The 23,668-nt window shown below is 46.3% G+C and overlaps 2 protein-coding genes across 8 annotated transcripts; both read right to left on the reverse strand.

The window, feature by feature from the left end:
• Positions 1–13,385, reverse strand: LOC100654928 (granzyme H-like). 4 transcript variants are annotated; one of them, XM_023540118.2, is made up of 9 exons: positions 13,217–13,356; positions 12,005–12,149; positions 11,336–11,471; positions 3,275–3,392; positions 1,822–1,969; positions 1,185–1,320; positions 913–978; positions 721–816; positions 1–275 (listed from the first exon to the last, which is right to left on the reverse strand). In XM_023540118.2, exons 1-9 carry the CDS (start codon positions 13,269–13,271, stop codon positions 102–104), a joined length of 1,074 nt encoding a protein of 357 aa, XP_023395886.2. In that variant the 5' UTR covers positions 13,272–13,356; the 3' UTR covers positions 1–101. The 4 variants fall into 4 exon arrangements, with proteins under 4 accessions (XP_023395886.2, XP_023395887.2, XP_023395888.2 ...); XM_023540120.2 differs by having other exon boundaries at positions 163–275; positions 721–775; positions 13,217–13,366; XM_023540119.2 differs by lacking the exons at positions 12,005–12,149; positions 13,217–13,356 and having other exon boundaries at positions 721–978; positions 1,822–1,982; positions 11,336–11,462.
• Positions 13,376–22,329, reverse strand: LOC100655496 (granzyme B-like). Of its 4 annotated transcripts, none has more exons than XM_023540122.2 (5): positions 22,180–22,329; positions 20,051–20,198; positions 19,272–19,407; positions 18,804–19,064; positions 13,376–13,485 (listed from the first exon to the last, which is right to left on the reverse strand). In XM_023540122.2, exons 1-5 carry the CDS (start codon positions 22,232–22,234, stop codon positions 13,462–13,464), a joined length of 624 nt encoding a protein of 207 aa, XP_023395890.2. In that variant the 5' UTR covers positions 22,235–22,329; the 3' UTR covers positions 13,376–13,461. The 4 variants fall into 4 exon arrangements, with proteins under 4 accessions (XP_023395890.2, XP_064148429.1, XP_003421067.2 ...); XM_064292359.1 differs by lacking the exon at positions 13,376–13,485 and adding an exon at positions 15,193–16,500 and having other exon boundaries at positions 22,180–22,327; XM_003421019.3 differs by lacking the exon at positions 13,376–13,485 and adding an exon at positions 17,594–17,977 and having other exon boundaries at positions 22,180–22,328.
• Positions 22,330–23,668: the final 1,339 nt, after the last annotated feature.

Here is a 23,668-nt window from a genome sequence, read left to right on the forward strand (position 1 = left end):
AATGAATACATAAATAATTTTTGTTCTAGAGATCCATTTATTATGGCCCGAGTTCCCCACCCCTATGGAATTCTTGCCACAGCCCCAGAAAAGATGATTAGTCACAGAGGAAGCTCAGTCTGGTGCCTGCTTTTAGAGCGCTTCATCGTTCTCTTGATCCAAGGCAGGAAGTGTGAGACCTTCGTGAAGACTCCTGGAGGTGTTCCACTTTCGCGTGCAGAGGAGAAAATACCCTGGGCCATGTTCTTACACACAAGGGGGGCCCCGGAATCACCCTGTGGATAGAGAAGGGAAGGGCTGAGCTGGGCCTTGTTCTGGTCCTGCAATCCCTGCCGTCCTGGCCCTGTGCTTTCCAAGAAGGCAGGGGTCGGGGTGATAGGGGGCCAAGTGTATGAAACTGAACCTTCCCTTAGTTCCAGTGTTCCGGCCTGGCCATGTCTATCCTCCCCAGCTTGGCCCAGCCCAAGCCTTTCTCTCAAATCCTCAGGAATACTCTGATGATAAAGGGGCTGGGGATGATCGATACCCTCCCCTATCCTGCACCTTCACCCTCACCCCTGGTCCACCCAGAGGAAGAAAGACTAGAGGCTGGATACTTGGAGGCACTAGCCTGTTTATGCTCTCAGGCTGAGGGAATGACAACATGGCCTCTCCCACACCCCAGACCTCCACCAAGTTCTGTCTCCCTGGAGCCTATCTAGGTAGATGTTGGAAACTGACCTTGAAACCGGTCTTCTTCTCCTTTTGGTCCCCCACACATATCTCGGTGGCTCTGCTGTAATAGTTGGGGAAGAGGGACTCACACTTCTGGTCCTCCTGCACAATCAGTGACACCTCGTGCAGTGTGGTGGTTGAAGTGCCCACCGAGACTTGGCCCCAGCCGGCCACACTGCACACCTGCCCTGACTTTACCTGAGACCCTTTCCCAGGCAGTTGGAGTGGGCGCACAGCTGCAGTCCTTTGGGCCTTTGTCTCCAGCTGATGAAGAGAGACGAGAAAGTCCCAGTCAGCAATAGCCTGCTGGGCCTGGAGGCTCTGAGAGGCTGCACTGTCTTGCTGCTTCTCCAAGGCCCTGGGACTAGTCAAGTAGGCCAGGGTAGGAAGGTAAGAAGGGCAGGGGTCATGGTGGGAGGAGAAACTCCCTGGACCCGGAGTGCAAGGAGCAGCAGAGATGTGTGCCTCACCTGTAGCAGCATGATATCGTTGGAAAGAGTGCTCTTATTATAGTCTGGGTGGCGGATGACTCTTCTCACAGCAATGTGCTGCTGGGTCTTTTCCTGCTCCTTGATGTTGTGAGCCCCCAAGATGACATTTATGGAGCTGCACAGAAAGCAGAGTGGGGCGTCTCACAGAAGCTGTAGCTGGGAGCTGGGAAGAGCAGGGGACAGCCGGGGCAGGGCAGGACTGCTGCGGAGGGAAAACGGAGGGGATGGGAGTCCCTGGGCCTGAGCTCGCCGTGCCCTCTGCTTCTCAACAGCATTGAGGGTATGTGTTCCTGGAACTCTCTTTCACCCTCAGGCAATATCAGGAAATAGCTCACTCTAGTACATGCTTTCAACCTCTACTCTCTGCCTTATTTGGCCAGTGTGGTCCCTCTCTGACCTGTTCCACTTGTCCCAACCTCTGACTCTCTGACCCCAAAACTTAACCTGTCATATTTCTCACCCTTTCGTTACCTGGTCCTGCTCTCAGATGGTTCCTCTGATGAGATATCTTGGGCCTGTGTTACACAGAGCCTGAGAAGCTCCCCTGAGCTACCGTTCTGGGGAAAGAGGTCCCTGCTGGGGTCTCGGGAGGTATGGGATGGTTGCTGCTCCTCACCTCCCACAGCAGTGAGCCGCCGTCAGGACAAAGTCCTCTCGCACCAGGACACCACCGCACCTCTTCTGGCGCCCCTGTTGCAGAAACCGTAGAAACACCATGTAGGGGCGAGAGTGGGGTTTGGCTTCCTGGCCCCCGATGATCTCCCCTGAAAGAAAAGCCTGGAAGATAGGGTGACTGGGGGTGGCTGTGGTGAGGAGTGTAGGCTTCCTACATGGTGACTGACAACGAGGTTGACAGTGTTCTGCAGACGCTGGGATGAGTCCTCCTGGGTTCTACAAGCAGCACTCCTTACTGGCAGAGTGACCTTTCCTCACTCTCAAGCTTCAGATGGCCCCTCTTAGAAAGGGGACAAGACTTGTTGTCTACTTCCTAATTTAGGCACATGAGTGGAGGGGACAGGGCCTGTCTTCAAGATAGCGGAGCCTCAGAAAATCCTGAATAGGAGTTCCCCAATTCCTTCTTTTTAGTGAGTTTCCTGATACCTCTGAGCCTCTGCTAATGTCCAAGTTGGTGCCATTTTCTGGTAACCTATCCATGAGTTTATAGAGTTGGATTTTCAAAACTTCTCATGTCCCATAGGGCCTAACACATCCTAGCTGGTCAGTAAATCTATTTTTGGCTGCATGCATGAATGGTTCCCAATTAGCCTTTGGATGAGGTTTGGTATGTGTGGTGCTGGTAGGATTCAAGGCCAAGGGGATGTTGGGGGAGTGGGCTGCAAAGACAGTGGAGTGGCCAAGGGCTGGGAAGGCAGGGGAGGTAGAGAAGCTGACTGAAAGTTGGTTGCAAAGGAGTCCAGGCAATATGAGATCTTTGAGATCAGTTGTGCTCCTGAAATCAATTGTAAGCTGACCTTCTTTCCTGGGCAAGAGTGAACAACTCAACTGAAGAAGGGAGAAATAGTTTAACACCTACTACTACAGCCCTGGAAACACTGGTGCCACAGTGGCTAAGAGCCACATGGCTGCTAACCAAAAGGTTGGCGGTCCAAATCCACCAGGCACTCCTTGGAAACCATATGGGTCATTTCTACTCTGTCCTATAGGGTCGCTATGAGCAGAAATCAACTCGACCGCAACGGGTTTGGTTTGGCTTTTTTTTACTGCAGCCCTGTGTGTCTGAGCTGCCTTTTCCTGGGATGGAGTAAGGGATTTTAATTACTTATCTTAATATCCTCTGCCAAATGCCTTTCTAAGAAGAGCCCACTTTACCAATGCTAAGGAAAAGCTGAGGAGAGGCTAATACCTACGAAACCTTTCTTCTTGCCATGCTTGCCAAGTGTCTATCCAGCATCAGGCTGGTTAGTTTGGGCTTAGGATGAAAGCTGCTGTTCAGAAAGTTCATTGGTCAGACTGAGGGAAATTCCTGATGAGCACTGAGCAGAAGGGCCAGGAGTACAGGGGATTTCATCAGATGGTCTCAGGATCCTGGGATGGGGAGGGTCACTCACCTGCTCCAGCTCCACGGGGCAGGAGAAAGGCCAGCAGGAGCAGAAGCAGCTGCATCTTCCCAGGAAGGCCGCCCAGATTAGAGCTGCTGGTGTCTTCCTCCTCCTCGACATAAAATATCTGGAGGGCAACAAAGAGGGGCAGGCTCAGTAACCTCAGACTCCACACACAGGCTTGTGCTCCTCCGGTTTGGTTGGGTGTCATCATACAAGGTGGTTTGTTGAAGTTCTCTGGCTTAGATTAGGTGAGAACAGTGCTGCTACCACATTTGTACCCATTGCTGCTAAGCTGCAAACAGAAAGCAAGAATAAAGAAGAAGGTGGAGGCTGCTGAGGCTGTGGCAGTTCCACAGTTGCTGGAACCACAGAAGCCTACATCTCTTGGTGATTGAACTAAAAAGTTTCTACTTCCCTTATTCCACAATTTTGAACAAAATTCCAGGATTCATTATTCACCGCGCCAAAAAGTAAAAGTGAAACAACCCAGCAGGGAGGCGCAGTCACCCCTAGCAGGAGGGATGAAGGGAGTAGGCAGTGTTACCAGAGCGTGCAGTCACAGGGCAGAATTGGTGACATGCCGGGTGGGCTGGAGCCATTGGGGTGGGGGTGGGAAGGTAGGGTGGGTGCCCTCATTCACCTGTGCCTCTCAGTGGCTTGGCCCAGCAGGGAACTGGTGGAGAAAAGAATTTGTGTAATGCAGTCTTTGTCACAGAGCACAGCAGTGTACAGTTTGGAAAGAGAGAAATAAAAAATAAAATGAAAAACTTTGCAGCAGAGAAACTTGATAAGCACCACCTCAGTCAGGTGATCAAGGTCAACATCAACAGTAATAAGCCATATTGATAGTATATATGCCTGATGTAACATGATGAAAATGGCGCTTTACCCATTTGGGGCCTTCCTCCCTAAAACCCATAACTCCAGTCAAACGATAAGAAAAACATCAGACAAATCCCAATAGAGGGACAATTTACAAAATACCTGACGAGTATTCTTCAAAACTGTCAAGGTCAGTAGAAACAAGGATAGTCTAAGAAACTGTCACAGCCAAGAGGAACCTAAGGAGACAGAAGACCAGATGTAATGTGGTATCCTGAGCAAAGGACTTGGATAAACATTTCACCAAAGAGCACATTCAAATGGCCACCAAACACATGAAAAGATGCTCATGTCATTATCCATCAGAGACGCAAATCCAAACCACAATGAGATAACATTACACTTCTGCTAGGATGGTTAAGATAATAATAAAAAAATCAGAAAATAACAAATGTTGGTGAAGATGTGGGGAAATTCAAACCCTTATCTGTTGCTGATGGGAATGCAAAATGATAGAGCCCTTGTGGAAAACAGTGTGGCAGTTCCTCAAAAAGCTAAAAATAGAACTACCATATTACCCAGAAATTCCATTCCTTGGTACATACCCCAAAGACTTGAAAACGGAGACTCAGACAAAGACTTGTACACCAGTGTTCATTGCAGCACTACTCGCAATAGCTGAAAGGTGGAAACAAACTAAATCCCCATCAACAGATGAATGGACAAACAAAATGTGGTACATACATACAATGGAATACTACTCAGCCAGTAGGAGAAACAAAGTCTTGATAATGCTACAGTATGTATGGAGCTTGTAGACGTTATGCTGAGTGAAATAAGTCAGTCACAAACAAAATGTACAAGTATTATATGGCCTTACTTATATAAAAAGACAAGAAAAGGCAAATGTATAGAGATTAAAGTTTATTAGAGATTACCAAGTGTGAGAGGGAGAGGGTAAGAGGGGGTGGCTAACAGTGATGGAAGTATGTTACCGATTAAGGGTAGGGTTGCACAGCCAATTATTGTAATTTGTGTTAAGAAGTTGTACACCTGTAAAAAGTTGAATTGGCAAAAGTTGTGTGATAGGTATATTTACAACAATGACAAAAAAAAGAGTAGCTGCTGAGGTTGCTTATGTACAAAACACTTGATGGGATTTGGTTCCTTGATTTGGAGGTTTAGGGTCATGGTTTCATGGGACATCCCAGTTCATTGGCTTAATAATGTGTTTAGTGCTTCTCCTGATTATCAGGTAGCCACAGGGACTGGCAAACCCAAGATCAGCAGGTCAGACAGCAGGGCTCTTGCTTACAGGCTGCAAAGACCAATGAATCCCAAGATCGACAGGCAAGATGGCAAGTAAGCTGCTAGTTCAAGTCCCAAGAACTAGAGGTCAGACAAACAGGAGCCAGCTGTAGTATCCAGAGTGAGCAAAAGTCCTCGAGCTTTGCCAGAAAGTCCACTTATATTTGATGCAGGCCACACCCCCAAGAAAACTTCCTTTCAACTGATTGGCTACTCACAGCAGATTCCAACATGGGGGTGATCACATTATATTGAATCTAATCATAGAAGTGATCATATCATCATATGACCTCCAAACTACAACATAACTGCCAAACCACTGAGAATTATAGTGCAGCGAAGTTGACACACAACCTTAATGATCACAGATTCTACAAAGAAATCCTGATCAAAAGGTGAAAAATGCAGAACAGAATTTCAAATCCTCATGGACTCCAGGCTTTCTGGAGCTATTAAGACTGGATGAACCCCTGAAATATTTCCCTAAGATAACCTTTAAACTTTGAACCAAAATTATCCTCTAAAGTCTTCTTAAAACCAAACAATAGCTTAGTTTAAGTAGTAAAAAATGTCTGCCTTGAGCATTATGCTCTTTTAAGAACTATCTATATGGGATCAAATTGACAAGAGCAACTTGAAAGCTTAAATAGGAACCTTAGGGAGCAAGTGAGTTTATGTTAATGGGGAAGGAACAACTCAGAAAACGAGTGTGAGAATGGCTACACAACTCAAAGAATATAATCAATGTCACTGAATTGGATATGTAGAAATTGTTGGTGTATGCTTTACTGTGTACATTCTCAACAACAACAATAAATAAAATTAAAAATACGTACCTGGGGAAACTGGGTGTGGTATGTATGGGAACTCTCTTTGAATTGTGTTCACAATTTTTTTTTTCTTGGTAAACCTAAAACCATTCTAATACTTACATTTATTTTAAAAATCCCATAAGTGAAAAATTCCCTGATGGGGAATAATGTTTCTTATATAATATTAGCTAAAAAATAAGTTTGCTATCTTTTATATAGCAGAATTCCATTTTAATTGTAAAAATATTATTTTCATAGGAATAAAAACCAAATCAAGTCTGTTGCCATAGAACCTATTTCAACTATAGCAACCCGATAAGACAGGGTAGAACTGCCCCATAGAGTTTCCAAGGAGTGCCTGGTGGATACAAACTGCCAACCTTTTGGTTAGCAGCCATAGAACTTAACCAATATGCCACCAGGGTTTCTTTTCATGGGAAAAATCTGAAAAACACACCAAAATTTTAATGGTAGATTGTTACTGGTCATTTCATTTATTTATTTAGTTAGTTTGCTTAATTTTTAATACATATGAATAAAACAATAAATCATGTTTAGTAATATATACTTAAAAAATAGCATTGGGAAATGCTTATAATGTTTTATGTTTGGTGATAAAATACAGTACCTCAAAAAGTATATACAGAATTTCAACTTTTCTAGATGATCTCAGCAGAGGGTTTGATTCAAAACAATCTTTGGAGTATACAATTTTGTGTGTGTGTATGCATATATATAAACATACACATATAAAGTGTATATACATATATGCATACATGTATATGTATACATATACATGTATATATACAGCCATATAATGTACATTTATGCATACAGAGTGTGTGTGTATATATATGATATATATACACACATACTACGACAATAGTACAATTGTTGAATCAGAGTGGTGGGCAAACACATGTTCATTGTACTCGTCTTTTAACTTCTAAGTGTGATTTAAATTTTCATAATAAATACCACAAAAATGATCTCTTTCCAGGATATTGAGCAACAGGGCTGTATACATGTTACTCTGTTCAAAGGATATGCAAGGTGTTTTACATGTCACCTTATTTTTTCCCCATAATTCTTGATGGTGTCATTAACAACTTGTCATCTTACAGATGAGAAACCAGGCTCAGACACATCAAGTAGCTTACCCAAGGTCATATATGGTTAGGGAGAGTGGAACCTTGACAAACTGCAAACTTTTCATCATTGAACTCTTGGAAATGGTGGAAGCAGACATCAGCTCATGAAAAGCAGAGTTGCCAGAAAGTGGGTGATGGTGAGCCTGGAAGCTTCCTCTCCAGGAGTTGTCTGAGCAGAGGCTAGAAAGCCCTTTGGATGGAAGGCTGGAAAGTCATCATGGGATCAATGTCAATGACCTTGTAGGTGTCCAACTCTTTTAGTTGTCTTGGCTGTTGGGAAGTCTGAACTCCAGCCCTGGCACAATGGTAACTGGCCCTGTGACATACGGTGGGCGTTCCTCCTTTCTGGGCTTCAGTTTTCTCTTTCACTAAAGGAGGATGTAGGCCTACAACACTTTTTTTCAAACTTTTTAGCCACATAATACATTCCTCTAAATAAAGGCAACATCTAAGCCAAAAATGTAGGTATTAAGTTTGTCACCTTTTGAAATGCATAATTTTAACCTTTTACTCTCTGCATATTCTTTTTTTCATGCTGAAAACCATGTTATTATTTTTATGCCTCATCAATTTATTTTTAGGATCAGAACCAGAAGCTGTATGATGCCAGGTCCTTTTCTTTTATTGGTTAAATGTTCAAGGGATTATGCTTTAGAGCACTTTTAAGGATAAAGAGATGAAAAGGAAGCTCTTTGAGGATAACAGGATCACAGAGAGAAATACTTCTCCAATGTTAAAGAAGTATAATGGGATGTATGTGCTGGGGCAGTGAGAGGGAAGTGTTAACTCATCCCTGAAGCCCATGCTTAGCTCTGTAGCAGTGCCCACACTGTGGACAGGCCTCTGAGGGCCTGTGTCTCTGGTTATGCCTGGTGAGGTTGGTAGGGCCCAGGGCGGTCTAGTGAGAAATTGAGCATAATGGCCTGAAAAATCCAGGACTTTCCTCCATTTTTCAGGTACTACTTTGGGCAGGCCTCAGTAATGACTGGAATTCAATTTCAAACCAGTCCAGGCTTAGAGTCTGACCCAGTTATATTTAGGGAAAACGTGGTAAGTTTTTAATATCTGAGTTTGTGTTCCGAGGGTCATATCCATTGCATGAAAATATAATAATGGCAGGCCTGTTCAAGTTGCGCATCCATACCGCCTTCCACCCTCTCTCTTAGATGGTAGCTTCCCTGAGCCTGAACAGGATTAGAAAATCTCTAAATCATTCTAAACCCCATAATCAACAGTTTTCAGGCCTAATGTGATCATGCACATAAAAACTCTAGCATGTAACATAAATACAATTTAAATGCATAGTCTTATTTTCAAAACAATATGATTTTCATTCTTGTGGAGTTTAAACCCAGACTCAGGCCTAGCAACTTACCCCAGGAAAGGGATGTGGGTAAATCAGATGAAGCTATATCAATTCTGTGATGACGGTGAGGTTTTGCTGTATCCCCAGTGCCTTGTGCATAGTAGTTGCCCGGTGAGTATCGATGTACCGATTGATGGAAAAAATGGTGCTTTCTAATCCAGCTACAAAGAAAAGGCCTGTCTTACTTAAGAAGTTGTTATAGCCCAGGGGGCTCAGGCTGCTAAAGGACCTATCAGTTGCTGGACTCAGAGCCCAAGAAGGGCATTGTCTGGATGAGAAGGGCTGACATACCTTGCCCAGGTGAAAAGTATAGCCTTGAGATCTGGGAACACATCTTGCCTTTCCTGTCCCCCATGGACAAAGCAGAAGATGGGCTTGCAGCCCAAATCTACCTGAGAGGAATAGCACAGAGAAGAATGCCTGCTGGGACCTCACAGGACTCTGGGAGTCTGAATTGTGGGAGGTGAAGGAGAGGCTGGCCCAGACCAAGATGAAAGAGTACCTTGCTGGTCACTCAGGGCTACAGGAGGATGGGCCGCCTGGAGACCAGAGCCTGCACTGGGTTTTGGGCCCAAGACAGGGCTGAGACAGACACCTCAGCGGGGCCTAAGGGTACTGAAGGGCCTTCCTGGAACTTTCAGCTTCTAAGAAATTTCAGCTTTCAATCTGCCAGCTGTTCATATGTGGGGAGGCAGCCCTGCATAGGGTGTTATTGTTATTGTTAGCTGCCGTGTCAGCCTTGGCTCATGGCAACCCTACGATTAGTTGCCATCCCCAGGATCAGCTGCTGATCAGACCATTGCGATCCATAAAGTTTTCATTGGCTGATTTTTAGGAGTAGATTGCCAGGCCTTTCTTCCAGTATGTCTTAGTCCAGAGGCTCTGTTGGCATCTGTTCAGCATCATAGCAACATGCAAGCCTCCCTTTACAGATGGGTGGTGGTCTACAGATGGGTGGTGGCTGTGCTTTTGCTGGAAGTCAAACAAAAGTCTCCTGCATGAAAGGTAAGAGTTCTACTACTGAAGCACCAATGCCTCACACTGAGAGAGCTATACCTTTCTAAATGCCTTCACCTGTTTCCCTGCCCATAGCGTAGGGAAGTGGCCCTCTACCTGGGTCCTTTAAGGTGATCCCCTTTTCAAATCTGGATACTTTTCCTTTTTTGTCAGCTGGTACTGGGAGATGGGTAGGACAGAGGTGTGCAGGGTGGAATGAGGTAAGAGGCGATATGATCAAGATAAGAGGTTTGTCTAGAGAGGGCCATCTTTTCCAGAGGCAGTGTCTGCCTTTTACTGGAGGAGCTTAGACTCAGCCTGGCAGGGAGACCAGGCCCTGGGAAGGTGCATTTGAGAGGAGCTGGGTATTAACACAGCATTACTTTTTTTATTCTAGAGGTGGGAAGGGGTATGCTGAAGGGGAAAGTATATAAATGTGAACAGATGGCTGATGGACACACAGTTGTCACCTATTGCATGCTGTTCAATGAATAAAGAATCAATTATGTTACTCTAGAGATGAAGTTTATTAAGGCCCTGTCAGCCCCCACACCACTTCCCTGTCCCTCTTTCTCTTTTCTCCCATCCCATGTAGCTCTGCTCCAGAGAAGATGGACAGACCAACCCTAGAGGCACCTTAGTCTGTTCCCTGCAGTTTGAAGTCTCTCATTGTTTTTTTTATCCAGCTTAGATAGCTCGAGATCCTGGTGTAGACGCGTGGAGGTTTCCCCTCTCTATTTCCAAAGGAGACGATGCCCTGGGCCACATTGTTACATATGAGGGGACCCCCAGAATCCCCCTGTGAAAGAAGGGGAGAAAGGATTGTGTTGGATCTCCTCCTGGTCCTGTCCTCCCATCATCCTAGGATGGGTGGTCTCTGTCCTGGGCCTGTGTGTGTGAGAGCGGGAGCAGGACCTGCCTCTGGACCTCCCTCAGTCCCTGACAATTCTCCCCAGTCAACCAATTCCTTCCCTGGCCTCCCCTCCTCTCCCAGAAACACTTCGGCCACAAAGTGGCTATGGGAGAGTCCACTTCCTATTTCCTCCAGGGAGAAAGGCCCAGAGATTGGGTTGGTGGAAAGGCTGAGCACCTGGGTATGTAACCTGTTCCTATTGCTACAAATCTTCAAAGCTCCCTTGTACCCAAGGCTGGGCATGAAGATGCTGGTGATCCTACCTTAAAAGAAGATTTGCTCTTTTTCGGGTCCCCCACACAAATCTGGGTGGCACTGTTGTAAAGGTTTTTGTAATGAGAGATGCATTTTTCATCCTTTTGGACTTCAAGCTCTACCTCATGCAGTTTGACTGTGGTCTTGTTCACTTTGATGCGCCCCCAGCCAGCCACACTACACACCTGCCCTGGGTTCACCCACACTGTCTTCTGGGGTAGCCTGAGGATGCTCACCACCGTACTCAAGTGGGCTTTTCTCTTCAGCTGGAGGGGAGAGGGAAGGAATTCTAAATACAGTCATGGAGCCACACTTCTTCCTTTCATGGCTCTGGGACAAATGAAGAGGTCATATTGGGAAACAGGAAAGGGAAGCAGTCATGGTGATGCAAAAATCCCTGGGTTAAAATACATATACAAGAGCCAGTGGAACCCTGTGCCATACCTGCAGTAACATGATGTCATTGGAATAATTCTTGTTATTGTAGGTTTTGTAGGGGATGGCTCTTCTCACGGGGATGTGCTGTTGGGTCTTTTCCTTCTCTTTGATGTTGTGGGCTCCCAGGATGACATTTATTGAGCTGCACAGAGAACAGAGTTGGGGGAAAGGTGGGGAGTGACAAGAGCTACAACCTGGGAGCTGGGAAGAGCAGAGGACCGCTGGGACAGGGCAAGACTGCACCTGAGGGAGTTCAGTGGTTGGAGGCCCTACGGGCTGGGTGACTCTGTGTCCTCTGCTTCTTGGCAGCCCAAGATGGATAGCAGTTCTTGAAACAGATGTGGGGCACTCAGTCATGCACAGGGTTTGGCTATCTCCATGCAAAACTGTGATTTTCTCAGATTTGCACTCTGGGCCCCAGGGTACAACCTTGATCTCCTCCCATGCTGCCTTTGGTCAGCTTGTTCCTTCTCTGCTCATCAGGCCACTTGCATTTACCTGTCTCTCTCTCCCCAGAACTTACCTGTCCTGTTTTATTTCTCTCATCCCTGCTTTCAGGTGGCTCCTTGGAAGAGCCCCTTTGTGTTACTAAGTGACCCAGGTCTGCAATCCTTGAGGAGTGGATTCCACATAAGGTGTCTAGAGAAGGATGGGGATCCATGCACTGATACTCACTTTCCCCAGCAGTGAGCTGCTGTCATCACAAAGTCTTTCTGCACAAGGAAGCCCCCACATGTTTTTGTCTCTGGAGTCTGGATCCGAAGAAACGCCATGTAGGGACGAGAGTGAGGCTTGGCTTCATGGCCCCCAATGATCTCCCCTGAAATAAAAATTCTACTCTGTCTGCTATGCTCATCGAGCCCAGGGTGTATATCTGTCTTATGGTTACAGAAAGAATGAAATGGGGAGACTGGGGTAAAGGAAAGAAGGAGTTGGATTAGGGTGGATATAACAGGGGCTACAGTAGCCATCAGCAACCAAGAAGTGGATCTGTGGGGCTTTTTGTGCAGCATTTCTGGCTTTCAGTGACCCACAGGACTCAGATTCCCCCTCTAACAATGAGAAGGACAGTCCTTGTTCATTTTTTGCTTCACACATGTATGTTGATGGGCAGGAATTGTGTTTGAAACAAGCAGTTAAGTCCTAGTGGATACTGGAAAATCCTCTACCTGAAGTTCCCTGGGTCCTCTGGCCCCTCTTTTTTCCCCAAGCCCCACAGAATTGCTGCCAGTTTGTAATATTCTGATCCTGAGCTCAAGATGATTTTTATCTGCCAGGGCCTGATACATAATAGGTGGCCTGTCAAAGCCATTGTACCCATCTGTGACTGAAAAATTGCCAGGGGAAGGACTTGAGGCTGAGCCAAGGCAAAAATAAGTGTTAAGGGGACCAAGATTTCACTAACTCTGTGATCAGCTGGGTCCTGGTCTTCTTTCCCGGGCAGCACTGAATGATAAAGCTTGTAGAAGAGGGCAGAGTCCGAGTGTAGATTTTAAGATATTGAGTTAGAAAGTTGGTGAGTCTTACATTGATTATAGAAAACATCCCCCTTTTCTGAGTTGCCCTTTCCTGGGGAATTAAATTATTTCTCATTCCCAGCTTTCAACCTTCTTCCGGATGCCTTTATAAAGGAACTTACTTTCCAGATGACAAGGTTAGGGCCTGAGGATGGGGTAGTACCATTGACCCTTATGGAAAACAGCCTTCTGACCTGCCATCCCTACTGACATCCATCTAGCTTCAATTTTTTTGGTCTTTGTATGAGATTGGACCTGGAGTTCAGAAAGTTCCTGGGGATGGATCAGGGCCAGGATGCATGAGTGTAACAAGAGGGCTATGCCAATGTGAGGTGGGGCTATGCCTCTTAGGGTAGGGATTGTCACTCACCTGCCTCATTCCTGGAGGGCAGAAGAAGAGCCAACAGTAGCAGGAGTAGCCACATATTCCCAGGATGGTTTCTCAGGTCAGAGCTGCTGGCACTTCCTCCTCATTATCTTTTAATACTCCGTGTTTTCCTGTGGTGTATGGGGCTGCTTTACCATACAAGGCCATCTCTGGATATCTCCCACCACTCTCTGACTGAGTCTTCTGGCCCAAGTTGAGTAAGAACTTATCCGTCACCAAATAGCCAGTCATAGCTCTTGACTCAGTAATAACTACACCAACAGAAAACAGGAAACCAAGGCGTTAGAGATGTTGCAAGACCAACAGGATGATTTGTGTAGTGGGACCCTTTCTGTGTCAGATTCAGGGACAGTGAAGATGAGGTTTCCTCTGGTGGAGGAGACAGGGACATCAGTAATTAAGAGTGTACAGTGAAGGCATGGTTGAGAGATGGACAGAATATTGTGAAAGTCATGATGAGGATGCGATTGTTCTAGTTACTAAAGAACCTAGTGAATTAAAACAACAGTAGTATTTGTTTTGCCCATGGATGTATAGTTTGGGAAGGGTTCAGTGTGGGGAAGCTTGTCTCCGCTACCGTTGGTGTCAGCAGGAGAGGCTTGAAGGCTGGAGGTTAGAATCATCTGAAGGCTCAGTCACTCGCTTGTCCAGCAGTTGACTCTGGCTATTGGTGGAGATCTCAGTTGCTCTCCACATGGGCCTCTCCATGTTGTCACACTGCATGGGATTGTTCAGTCTTCGCCACATAGTGGTTGGTTTCCTACAGTGAGCATCCCACAAAAATCAAGCCAGGGAGAAGCTCTGTCCACTTTTTTATTCTAGCCTCTGAAGTCATATAGTGTCCATTCTACCATTCTCCATAGCTTGGAACAATCAAAAGCCCACTGCCCCCTGATTAAAAAGAAAGGAAGGTAGACCCCATCTCTCAGTGGAGGGATTATTGAAGTCATCTCGTAAGAAAAGCCCTTGGAATGGGAGATACACCACGGCAATTGTTAGGAAGATGTAATCTGCCACACGGCCATAGGTGTATATAGAGCTGGTCAGGGGAGTTGAAACCATTGATAGGTCTAAGCCTTGTTCTGAGCCTTTGGATAGGCTGGGGTCTTCTTTGCTCTGAGAATGGAAGAGGGTTGGTTCTTCCAAAAAGTATTCTGTTTAATGGATTTCCAGTGCCATGTGAGGTGGAAAAGGATACCACAGAGCCAAAGTAATATTCTCAGACCACTGTTCAGAGAACGACATTTCTGATATACCTATAGCATTTGCTAAACAAATTATCCTGATAAGTCCCCATAATGGAAAAAAAGAACAGAGCCATAGACTTGAAAATATCATTGGTTATAATTATCTTGGTTCCCAATTCTCTTTAAAAGCAACAGCACCTTAGTTAAAGAAACAAAGCACACCGTCAACAGAGAATCTGGGAAGGTGGAGAGCCAAGGGGATTCAGAGTAGGGTGCAGAGCCTAATAAGGATGAGGAAGGTGGCCATGCCAGGCCTCCCTTCACATGTGGGCATCCTCCTCACCCCACAGAGGCTCTGACAACCTGCCCTGTGCAGCCTGGCATGGAGTATCAGGATACATGTGAGGAGAGGACGGCAGCCCTGTAGGTGAAAAACCGAGCACAAGGAGTGGAAGTCCAAGTATGGTAACAAGGATATTCACGCAAATATCTAGCCTAGCACCTGGTATTAAAGCTCAAGTTGGGTGACAAGGGCCTCCACAGAGAGGGAAGTGTGATGCAATATTTCAGAGCCTGCCAAGGTTGTGTAGAGTGAGGCAGGCATCAGCATGGAAGGACTGCATAATATGGGATATCGGAGCCTGGATGCGGGATGAAGAGGACCCACTTAAAGGAAAGAGGATGTTGGTGGTGGGAGATCTGTTATATAAGTCTCTGGGGGATTAATCAAATAAGTAAAAATACTAAAATTCAAGGGATCCAGGTTTATCAGAAAATCAGGTGGTAGTAATGACATTGATGGCATTGATGCTAACTTCCTAAGTTTGATGATTGTACTGTGTTTATGTAAGACAGTGTCTTTGTTTTTAGGAATTAAACAGTGAGGTATTCAGGAAGAAATGGAGCATCATTTCAAACAGTTTGGGAAAAAAATTTTCCTTGTACTGTACTTACAGCTTTTTAAAATTTTATTTAAAAATTAAAATAAAATTAATATTCTCCACATATACAAACAACAACCAGTTTGAAAATGTTAAAAAGAAAATCTGTTACAATAACAACAAGGAACAACTTGACCAAAATTGTGTAAAACCTATTTAAATGTAACTTAAAATACTCCTGGAAACCCATTGCTATCCAGTCAATTCCAACTCACTGCAATCCTGTAGGACAGGGTAGAACTACTCCACAGGGCTTCCAAGAAGCCGCTGGTGGATTTGAACTGCTGACTTTTTTCTTAGCAGCCGAGTTCTTAACCACTGTACCACCAGGGCTCCTCTTATGTCTTAGATACAGAATATCTTTCATCCCCAAATCAGAAGCTGTGTGACATCCAGTGCTCTTTCCTTTTAAAAGTGTCCAAGATCATTAAGAGTTTGCGTTGCAGCATACTTTGTGGGCAACAAGGTGTGGGAGGGTATGCCCTTTTAGGGTTACACGATCCCAGAGAAACATATTTACTTCTTGTCACAAATGAGCACAATGTTGCTGGTGTTGGTAGCAGGGAGGCATTGACTCAGGGCTGAAACTTATACTTAGCTCCCAGGCAGTGCTCCATATTAGTGGCAAGACTGCAGAGGAGATGGCTGCTGGGTGTGTCTGGCAAATGGAGCCTCAAACACAGGGAGACTCATATTCAGCAAAACTTCACATACTTTGTGTCTGGCTCCCAAGCCAAGAACTTCTAGCACTGAGAAGTCAAGGAGTTCTTGGAAACTTTGGATATACCAGCAACCATGATGGCCTAAAGATAAGTATTCTCCTCTTTTCCAGACCATGTAGGCCTCCCTGATTCTAATTTGATTCTGAATAGGCAATAGCTTGCAGTAATGACTGGAATTATGTTGCTGACCAGTCCAATAGGATGGGTGTTTAGAATCAGACTCTAATGCTTTCAGGCAAATACATAATTTTTTTTTTCCTATAATTTGAATCTGTACAATTATATCCATGCCTGCCCTCTCCTCTAGGTGAAGTTGCTTCAGTAAACACAGTTTGGAAACGTCATGTCTAGAAACCACAGTCATTTCCAAATCCATAGACTGTTGCTCTTGGGTCACGTGTGATAATTCATGTCAACTGTAACCAGAAATGAAAGATAAAATGGAAGTTACTTTTATTCCTGTGGACTTCCCACATTGATCTAGGCTATGCGGACTCATCTGGGGAAGGGAGAGGCAGTAGATAATTCCAGTGAATGTCCTCAACACAGTCAGTTTCATTTGGCTGCAAATGATAGACCTGTTACTTTCACTCCAACGTCTGGCACTCAGTAGGTGCTCAATGTGTATTTTTTTGTTAATTGGTGGTAAAAACTGTGCTTTCTTGTACTACTGCAGAGAGGAGCACTTTCTAATTCATAAGGCTGACATAGCCCATGCTATCACCAGAGAGTTTCAGCCTAGAGGCCAGTAGTGATCAAAAGGGACAGGCTAAAAGGAATTCAGGCTACCTAGTGACCAGGTGGCCAGTGCACCCGGAGCTTATGGGAGGCACTGAGTTTGATGTTGAGCTGAATGGAAGGTTGAGTTTGTCCTGCCCATGTGACAGTTGAGGCCAATGGTTCTAGAGTGACCCTACAAGTCCTGTCTTCCTAGGGCCCTGCTTGGTGCCAGCCCCTCCAAGGACTTTCTTTGTTAGTGTGTGAGCTGGGCTGCTAGCCCAATGGTGAGGTCCTGCTGGAACCGCACAGGGCTCTGCATGTCCTAGTTGGGGAGATGAGGAAGGGGCCAGCTCAGATCAGTGTCACCTGGAGTGGAAAGGAGTTGGTGGACTCTGGGAACTCTCAGCAGGAAGTGGGGTGGAGGAGAAAGGGTGGCCAGCAGGCTAGAGGCTGGGTTGGGCACTGAGCTCAAAGCAAGGCAGAGAAGAGAAGGAAGGAAATTAAGCTTAGGGCGAATGAGGAGCTTTTCAAGGACCCTTCCCTCGAAAACTGCCAGCTTTTCTGGATGTGAGAGAGAAATGTCCTACTCTTGCTCTTCCCTGCACCCCAGGCTATGCCTGTTTGACCTCCAGAACTCATCAGGCATCCCCTTCCTCTCTGCCACATAGCACAGGCGAGGGAGGAAAGAAATTTACCCAAGCTCAGGACCAGAGAAATTTATGCTTCCTTCCGAGGGTGCTCAGCATCAACCCTGTAGAAGGGCAGGCCCTGGAGAAACAGGAGTGGGCAAGAAGGAGCGGAGTAGCTACTTTGCATGGGGATTTGTGGATGTGGTGGGGAAGAGGGGAAGCAGGACACAGAGCAGAATTATGTCCTTGGCCTGCCTAGCCCAGAGTAGGTACCTGTGAAAGAAGGGCAATGAAAAAACAAGACATCAGCCCTTCCTTTTCAGCTAGGATACATTTATTAAGGTGCTGGCCCTCCAGAGAAGATGGTCAGTCACAGAGGGGCTCAGTCTGATTCCTGCAGTTGGAGGCGTTTCATGGTTTCCTTTATCCAGGGCAGGAAACTTGAGACTTTGGTGAAAACCCCTGGAGGCTTCCCTTCCTTTAATCCATAGGAGACAATGCCCTGGGCCACACTTTTGCACACAAGAGGACCCCCAGAGTCTCCCTGGAAATGGAGAAGGAGAGGACTGAACTTGGTCTCCTCCTGATCCTGCTGCCCGGGCGAGCTCCACACTCTGGGAGAAGCTGCCATGCACAGTGTAAGAAGAGAGGGCAGGCAGCCTCTGGGCAGCCTCAGCAGCCAAGCTCCAACCCTGGATATTGTTGTGGCTTCGTTTCACCCAAGGTTTCAGTCTCCCTTCCTCCCCCAGGTCCAGGATCCTCTCCCTATAAGGGCCTGTGGGACCTTTCGTTCCAGACTACTTCTCATGGAAACAGAGGCAGGCAAGTGCAGCTGAAGCCATCATGGAGGACGATCCATTAGCCAAGGTGGGTGTCAGCTCTTGAGTTTTTGCCTGTTTTAAATTACTCCATGTGGAGGGAGCACTATTTTCTAGTATGTGTGCCCTGACATGGGGCAAAAGCCACCCCCCTCAAAAAAAAAATCGTTCCTGTCATGTTGATTCCAACTCATTGCCACACCATGTATTACAAAGTAGAATTGCTCCACAGGGTTTTTCTTGGCTATAATCTTTACATGACACCTCTGCATGGTTTGAACTGCCAAACTCTAGGTTAGTAGCTGAGTGCAAACTGTGCCACCCAGAGAGCTTTGGAGTGGGGCAGAGAGTTATAAATTCATCCTTCACCATTGGTAGGCCAGCAGAGGCCCTAGTGACTCCCCAGCTTGGCTGCTGTCCTTCTCTCTTCCCAGGAAAAAAGGTCATAGCCTAGTGGGTGAAGGAGTCCCCCACTGCTTGGGTCTCCAGGTCCCAGCTCTTCCCCTGAACATCCTTCTCCCCAAAACTAGGCTAGGCAGATGCTAAACCCACCTGAAAGGAAGACATCATCTTCTTCGGGTCCCCCACACACATTTCAGACGTACTGTTGTAATAGTTGGAGAAGTTGGACTTGCACATCTGGTCCTTTTGCACAGTCAGTGCCACCTCTTGCAGCGTGGCTGGGTACTGGCTCGTTCTGCCCACCTTGCCCCAGCCAGCCACACTGCACACCTGTCCTGGCCTCACCTGGGCCTTTTTCCTGGGCAGGGGGATCGGGCGCACAGCCGCCGTCCGTTGGGCCTTTGTTTTCAGCTGACGGGGAGAGACAAGAAAGTCCCAGTCAGCAATAGCCTGCTGGGCCTGGAGACTCTGACAGGTTGCACCATCTTGCTCCTTCTCCAAGGCCCTGGAACTAGTCAAGTAGGCCAGGGTAGGAAGGTAAGAAGGGCAGGGGTCATGGTGGGAGGAGAAACTTCCTGGACCCAGGGGAGCAAGGAGTAGCAGAGGTGTGTGCCTCACCTGTAGTAGCATGATATCGTTGGAAATAGTCCTCTCATTATAGTCTGGGTGGCGGATGGCTTTTCTCACAGGGATGTGCTGTTGGGTCTTTTCCTGCTCCTTGATGTTGTGGGCCCCCAGGGTGACATTTATTTTCCTGCACAGAGAGTAGGGAGTCCTGGATGCTAACCAAAAGGTCGGCAGTTCGAATCCACCAGCCATTCCTTGGCAGCCCTATTGGGACAGTTCTACTCTGTCCTATAGGGCCACTACTGAATTGTAATTGACTGGACAGCAAAGGATACAGAGAGCAGAGCAGGGCAGGGAAAGTCATGGAAGCTGTAGCCCAGAAGCTGGGAAGAACAGGTGATAGAAGGATCCGGGCAGGACTGTAGCTGAGGGAAAATGGAGGAGACAGGAGGCCTGGGTCTGAGCTCACTGTGCCCTCTGCTTCTTGCAGCCCAAGTAGAGTGCTAGAATCATTAGTAACTGCACCAGTGGTTCTCAGGGATCAGTTACCTAGCCCCAACCCCCGCCCCAAAAAAGCCACAAAGAGTTGATTTTGTTTGCATTTTGACTCCCAGCTAAATATGGCACAGCTGGGCAGCGTAGGCCCTATTTCTTCAGCAATGCTTCTGGCACTGATCTGCTCCTCTCCTTACAAAATTAGCTGCCCTCTTTCTCACTATCTCAGAGCTCTGGCCCCTTGGTTATGAGGAGCCCAGATAGCACCTTGGGAAGAATGTGGGGTTCCCTGTAGGGTGTTACCAGGTGAGTCTGGGCTGTTTGCTGCTTCTCACCTTCCCCAGCAGTGAGCAGCTGTCAGCACGAAGTCCTCGCTGATCAGGAAACCACCACACATCTTTTTATGCGTCTGTTCCCAGATGTGAAGAAATGCCATGTAGGGGTGGGAGTGGGGCCTGGCCTCATGTCCCCCGATGATCTCCCCTGAAGGACAAGTCTCTTCTGCTGTGTGCACCACTGAATCCCCTGAGCAGACATCTGCTTGATGGTTCCAGAATTACGGGCATTTGCAAGCCTGGGATGGCCTGAGGTGGGGCAGGCTGGGGTGAGGGGCCTTGCCTCCTCCTCCAAAAAAAGGGAAGAGTAGTCCCTGGTCTGTAATCTTCTTCTGCACATCACCGGAGGCAAGCATAGCTGTCTTAGGATAGCGAGGTCCTAGAGATTCCAGAAAATTCCCCTCTTGACCTTTCTTAGTTTTAAGTGAATTTCTAAGACAACTATGAGTCCTGTAATAGCTAAACTAGCGCTGCTTTCTAATGGCCAGGACATAAGTTTAAGGATCTAGTGTTATATCCTATTTCCTACAGCCTGACAGAGTGGTTGCCCAGTAAATATTCACTGGCTGCGTGAAAGAATGACCTCCGATTACTGGATGAGGGCTGCTGCGGGTAGTGCTGGTGGGATTCTGGAAAGCAGAGAAGTTGGGGGTCTGTCAAAGATCATGGCCCATTCTTGAAAAGAGGGGAGCTGCTGAAGCCTGGGAAGAATTGCAGCGTTGGGGAGGGGCGGGGGTGGAAAACACTAAATAGACAATAGATCAGTGGTAACTTTGGTGAAGGGTAAGGCAGTACACAATACTGGGGAAGCCAGCACAACTTTTTCAGGGTAAGGTTATGGAACTTCCATGGACAAATCCAAACTCCTTTAGGTACTGAATTACCGGACTGAGGACCACGGGGACCAAGGTTCCCAGGGAACTTCTAGCTCAACTGGCATAACACAGTTTATAAAGAAAATGTTCTACATTCTACTTTGGTGAGTAGCATCTGAGGTCTTAAAACCCTGTGAGCAGCCATCTAAGATATTTCACTGGGGTAACCCCTTCAGGAGCAAGGGAAAATGAAGAAAACTAAAGACACAAGGGAAAGATTAGTCCAAAGGACTAATGGACCACAGCTACCATGGCCTCCACCAGATTGAGCCCAGTACAACTAGATAGTGCCTGGTTACCACCACTGACTTCTCAGACAGGGATCACAATAGAGGGTCCCAGACAGAGCTAGAGGAAAATGTAGAACAAAATTCTAACTCAAAAAAAAAAAAAAAAATCAGACATACTGGCCTGGCAGACTGGAGAAACCCCGAAAGTATGGCTCCGGAACACCCTTTTTGCTCAGTAATGAAGTCACTTTGGAGGTTCACCTTTTAGCCAAAGAGTAGACAGACCCATAGGACAAAATGAGACTAAAGGGGCACATCAGCCCAGGGGGAAGGACTAGAAGGTAGGAGGGGACAGGAAAGGGAAACTAAGGTCGAGAAGGGAGAGTACTAATATGTCATGGGGTTGTTAACCAATGTCATAAACAATATATGTACTAACTGTTTAAAGAGAAGCTAGTTTGTTCTGTAAACCTTCATCTAAAGTACAATTTTAAAAAAAAAGAGTGTAAAAATTTAGAAAAAAAAAGAAATTCAGAGTTGGAAAACTGGACTGAGGGGTCTTGGGGCTGAGCAAAGTAAACAGTGTCATGGGAACAGTGGTCCCACCAGTTGCAGGGTCAGCCAAGTTCTGGGCTTCTCTCCCTGGCAGAAGGGTGAGGGGAGTACTTGTCTCATCCCAAATACAGAAGCCAGGCCTACTCTGCCCTCTGAAGGGAAATTTGTTATTTCTCCTTTCCAGTTTCCCATCTATTGTCATGCACTTCTAGGAAAGTCCCATTTTCCAGGTGACAAAGGTAGGGACTGGGGAAGAAATAGTATCCCTGACTCTTTAAGAACAGACTTCTTCCCTGCTCTTTCTCCTGATTGCTTATCCAGCACCATACTGGGGACCTGGGGTGGGACTGAAGGTGGGATTAAGAATGTTCCTGGCAAATGGATGGATCAGGAATGTGCAGAAGGAACAGGAGATCAGTGCCCATGGTGGGATGGGGCTGGACCTCAGAGGGTGGGGATGGTCACTCACCTGTCTCTCCCCCAGGGGCCAGAAGAAAAGCTAATAGGAGCATGAGCAGCTGCATCTTCCCAGGAAAACTGACCAGGTCAGAGCTGCTGGTTCTCCCTCCTGGCTTGCTTTTAGCCCCCAGGAGAGGAAGGAAGTGGAGGTGGGCTCAGTGATCTCGTGGTCACCTCTGGTTTTGTGGTGTTTCATCATAGAAGGCTTTTTACAAAACCTGTCATTCACACCTATTCCCATAACCTCTGCCTGCTTTTGTTCTTTGGGTGCTTGAGGGAATTTCAGACAGTCACCACATCAGTACCTACAGCTGATGACTCAGAGCAGAGCCCAAGTGTACCAAGTGGGGACTGCAGGATGTGGCATCGTCCAGTAGAGGTACTAGAGTCCCAGAAACAGTGTCCCCAGTGACAGGACTACCAATGCCTTCATTTCCATACTGCTAAGTCCATCAGGATAATTTCCACAGCAGATGTGTATTTAGGCCCTTCTCTGTGCCAGAACCAAGAATATTGGAGATGTATCTCCTTCCTTTAGAAAGCTCACTATCTTGTGGAGGAGACAGAAACATCAGTGACCTGAGCAAAGTATGGTGAGGGCCATGGTAGAGAGACACACAAAGCATGAACACCATCTACTAAACCCATGTAGCAACCCATTTGTCATCATAGCTTGCTTCCTAGGGGATTTTTTGATGTCCATTATTTATTTCAGAGTGAAAAAGGCCATCTTTCTTCATGTTTTTAACAAAATCCTGCACCTGACTTTTATTGACCTATGCCCCAGAAGTTGAATCCATTGATTGACTCAAGACTGTGGATAGGCTGGGGTGGGTCACACTCAATTCCATGAACTCAGAATGGGAAAGGGCTGTTTTACACAGTGAAGGTCAGTTTACTAAATTGCTGATACCTTTAGAAGTGGGAAAGTGCACCTGACACCCACAGACTAATAATTGTCCTTTTAGTATTCTCTGTCCTCTGTCCAAAGATTCACACTTATGGTAAAGTAATCCTAGCATATAATGTTGTCGCTGTTGTTTTTTACTCTGTAACATGTGGAGTTGCCATGACTAGGAACTGACTTGATGGCAACTAAAAACAAGCATATAATAGGCCCATAGAAAACATTTGCTAAACTATGCTGATGATCTCACTGTAATGAAAGTGAAAGGTGGTTGTTTCTAAATAGCACAAGTCCAAGTCCGTTAAAAGAACAACTAAGTAGTTACCTCTATGTGGTTCCACTTTGGTGACTTAAGTTTTCATTTTCTATATTATACAATTTTTCTATTAGAAATATTATATACCAAAATACATAATTCTAGTCTAAACTTCCTTATCAACCACAGATCTCTACTTTTTACAGCTTAGCTTTCTCAGTAGTAGACATTTTAAAAATGTCCCATGGTATCAGCAATTTAGTAAATCGATCTTCCCTGGGTAAACCAGCTTGTTCCCTTTCTGAGTTCATGGAATTGGGTGCGACTCACCAGCCT

This window comes from Loxodonta africana, chromosome 10, assembly GCF_030014295.1.
Source record: "Loxodonta africana isolate mLoxAfr1 chromosome 10, mLoxAfr1.hap2, whole genome shotgun sequence".
Classification (NCBI taxonomy): domain Eukaryota; kingdom Metazoa; phylum Chordata; class Mammalia; order Proboscidea; family Elephantidae; genus Loxodonta; species Loxodonta africana.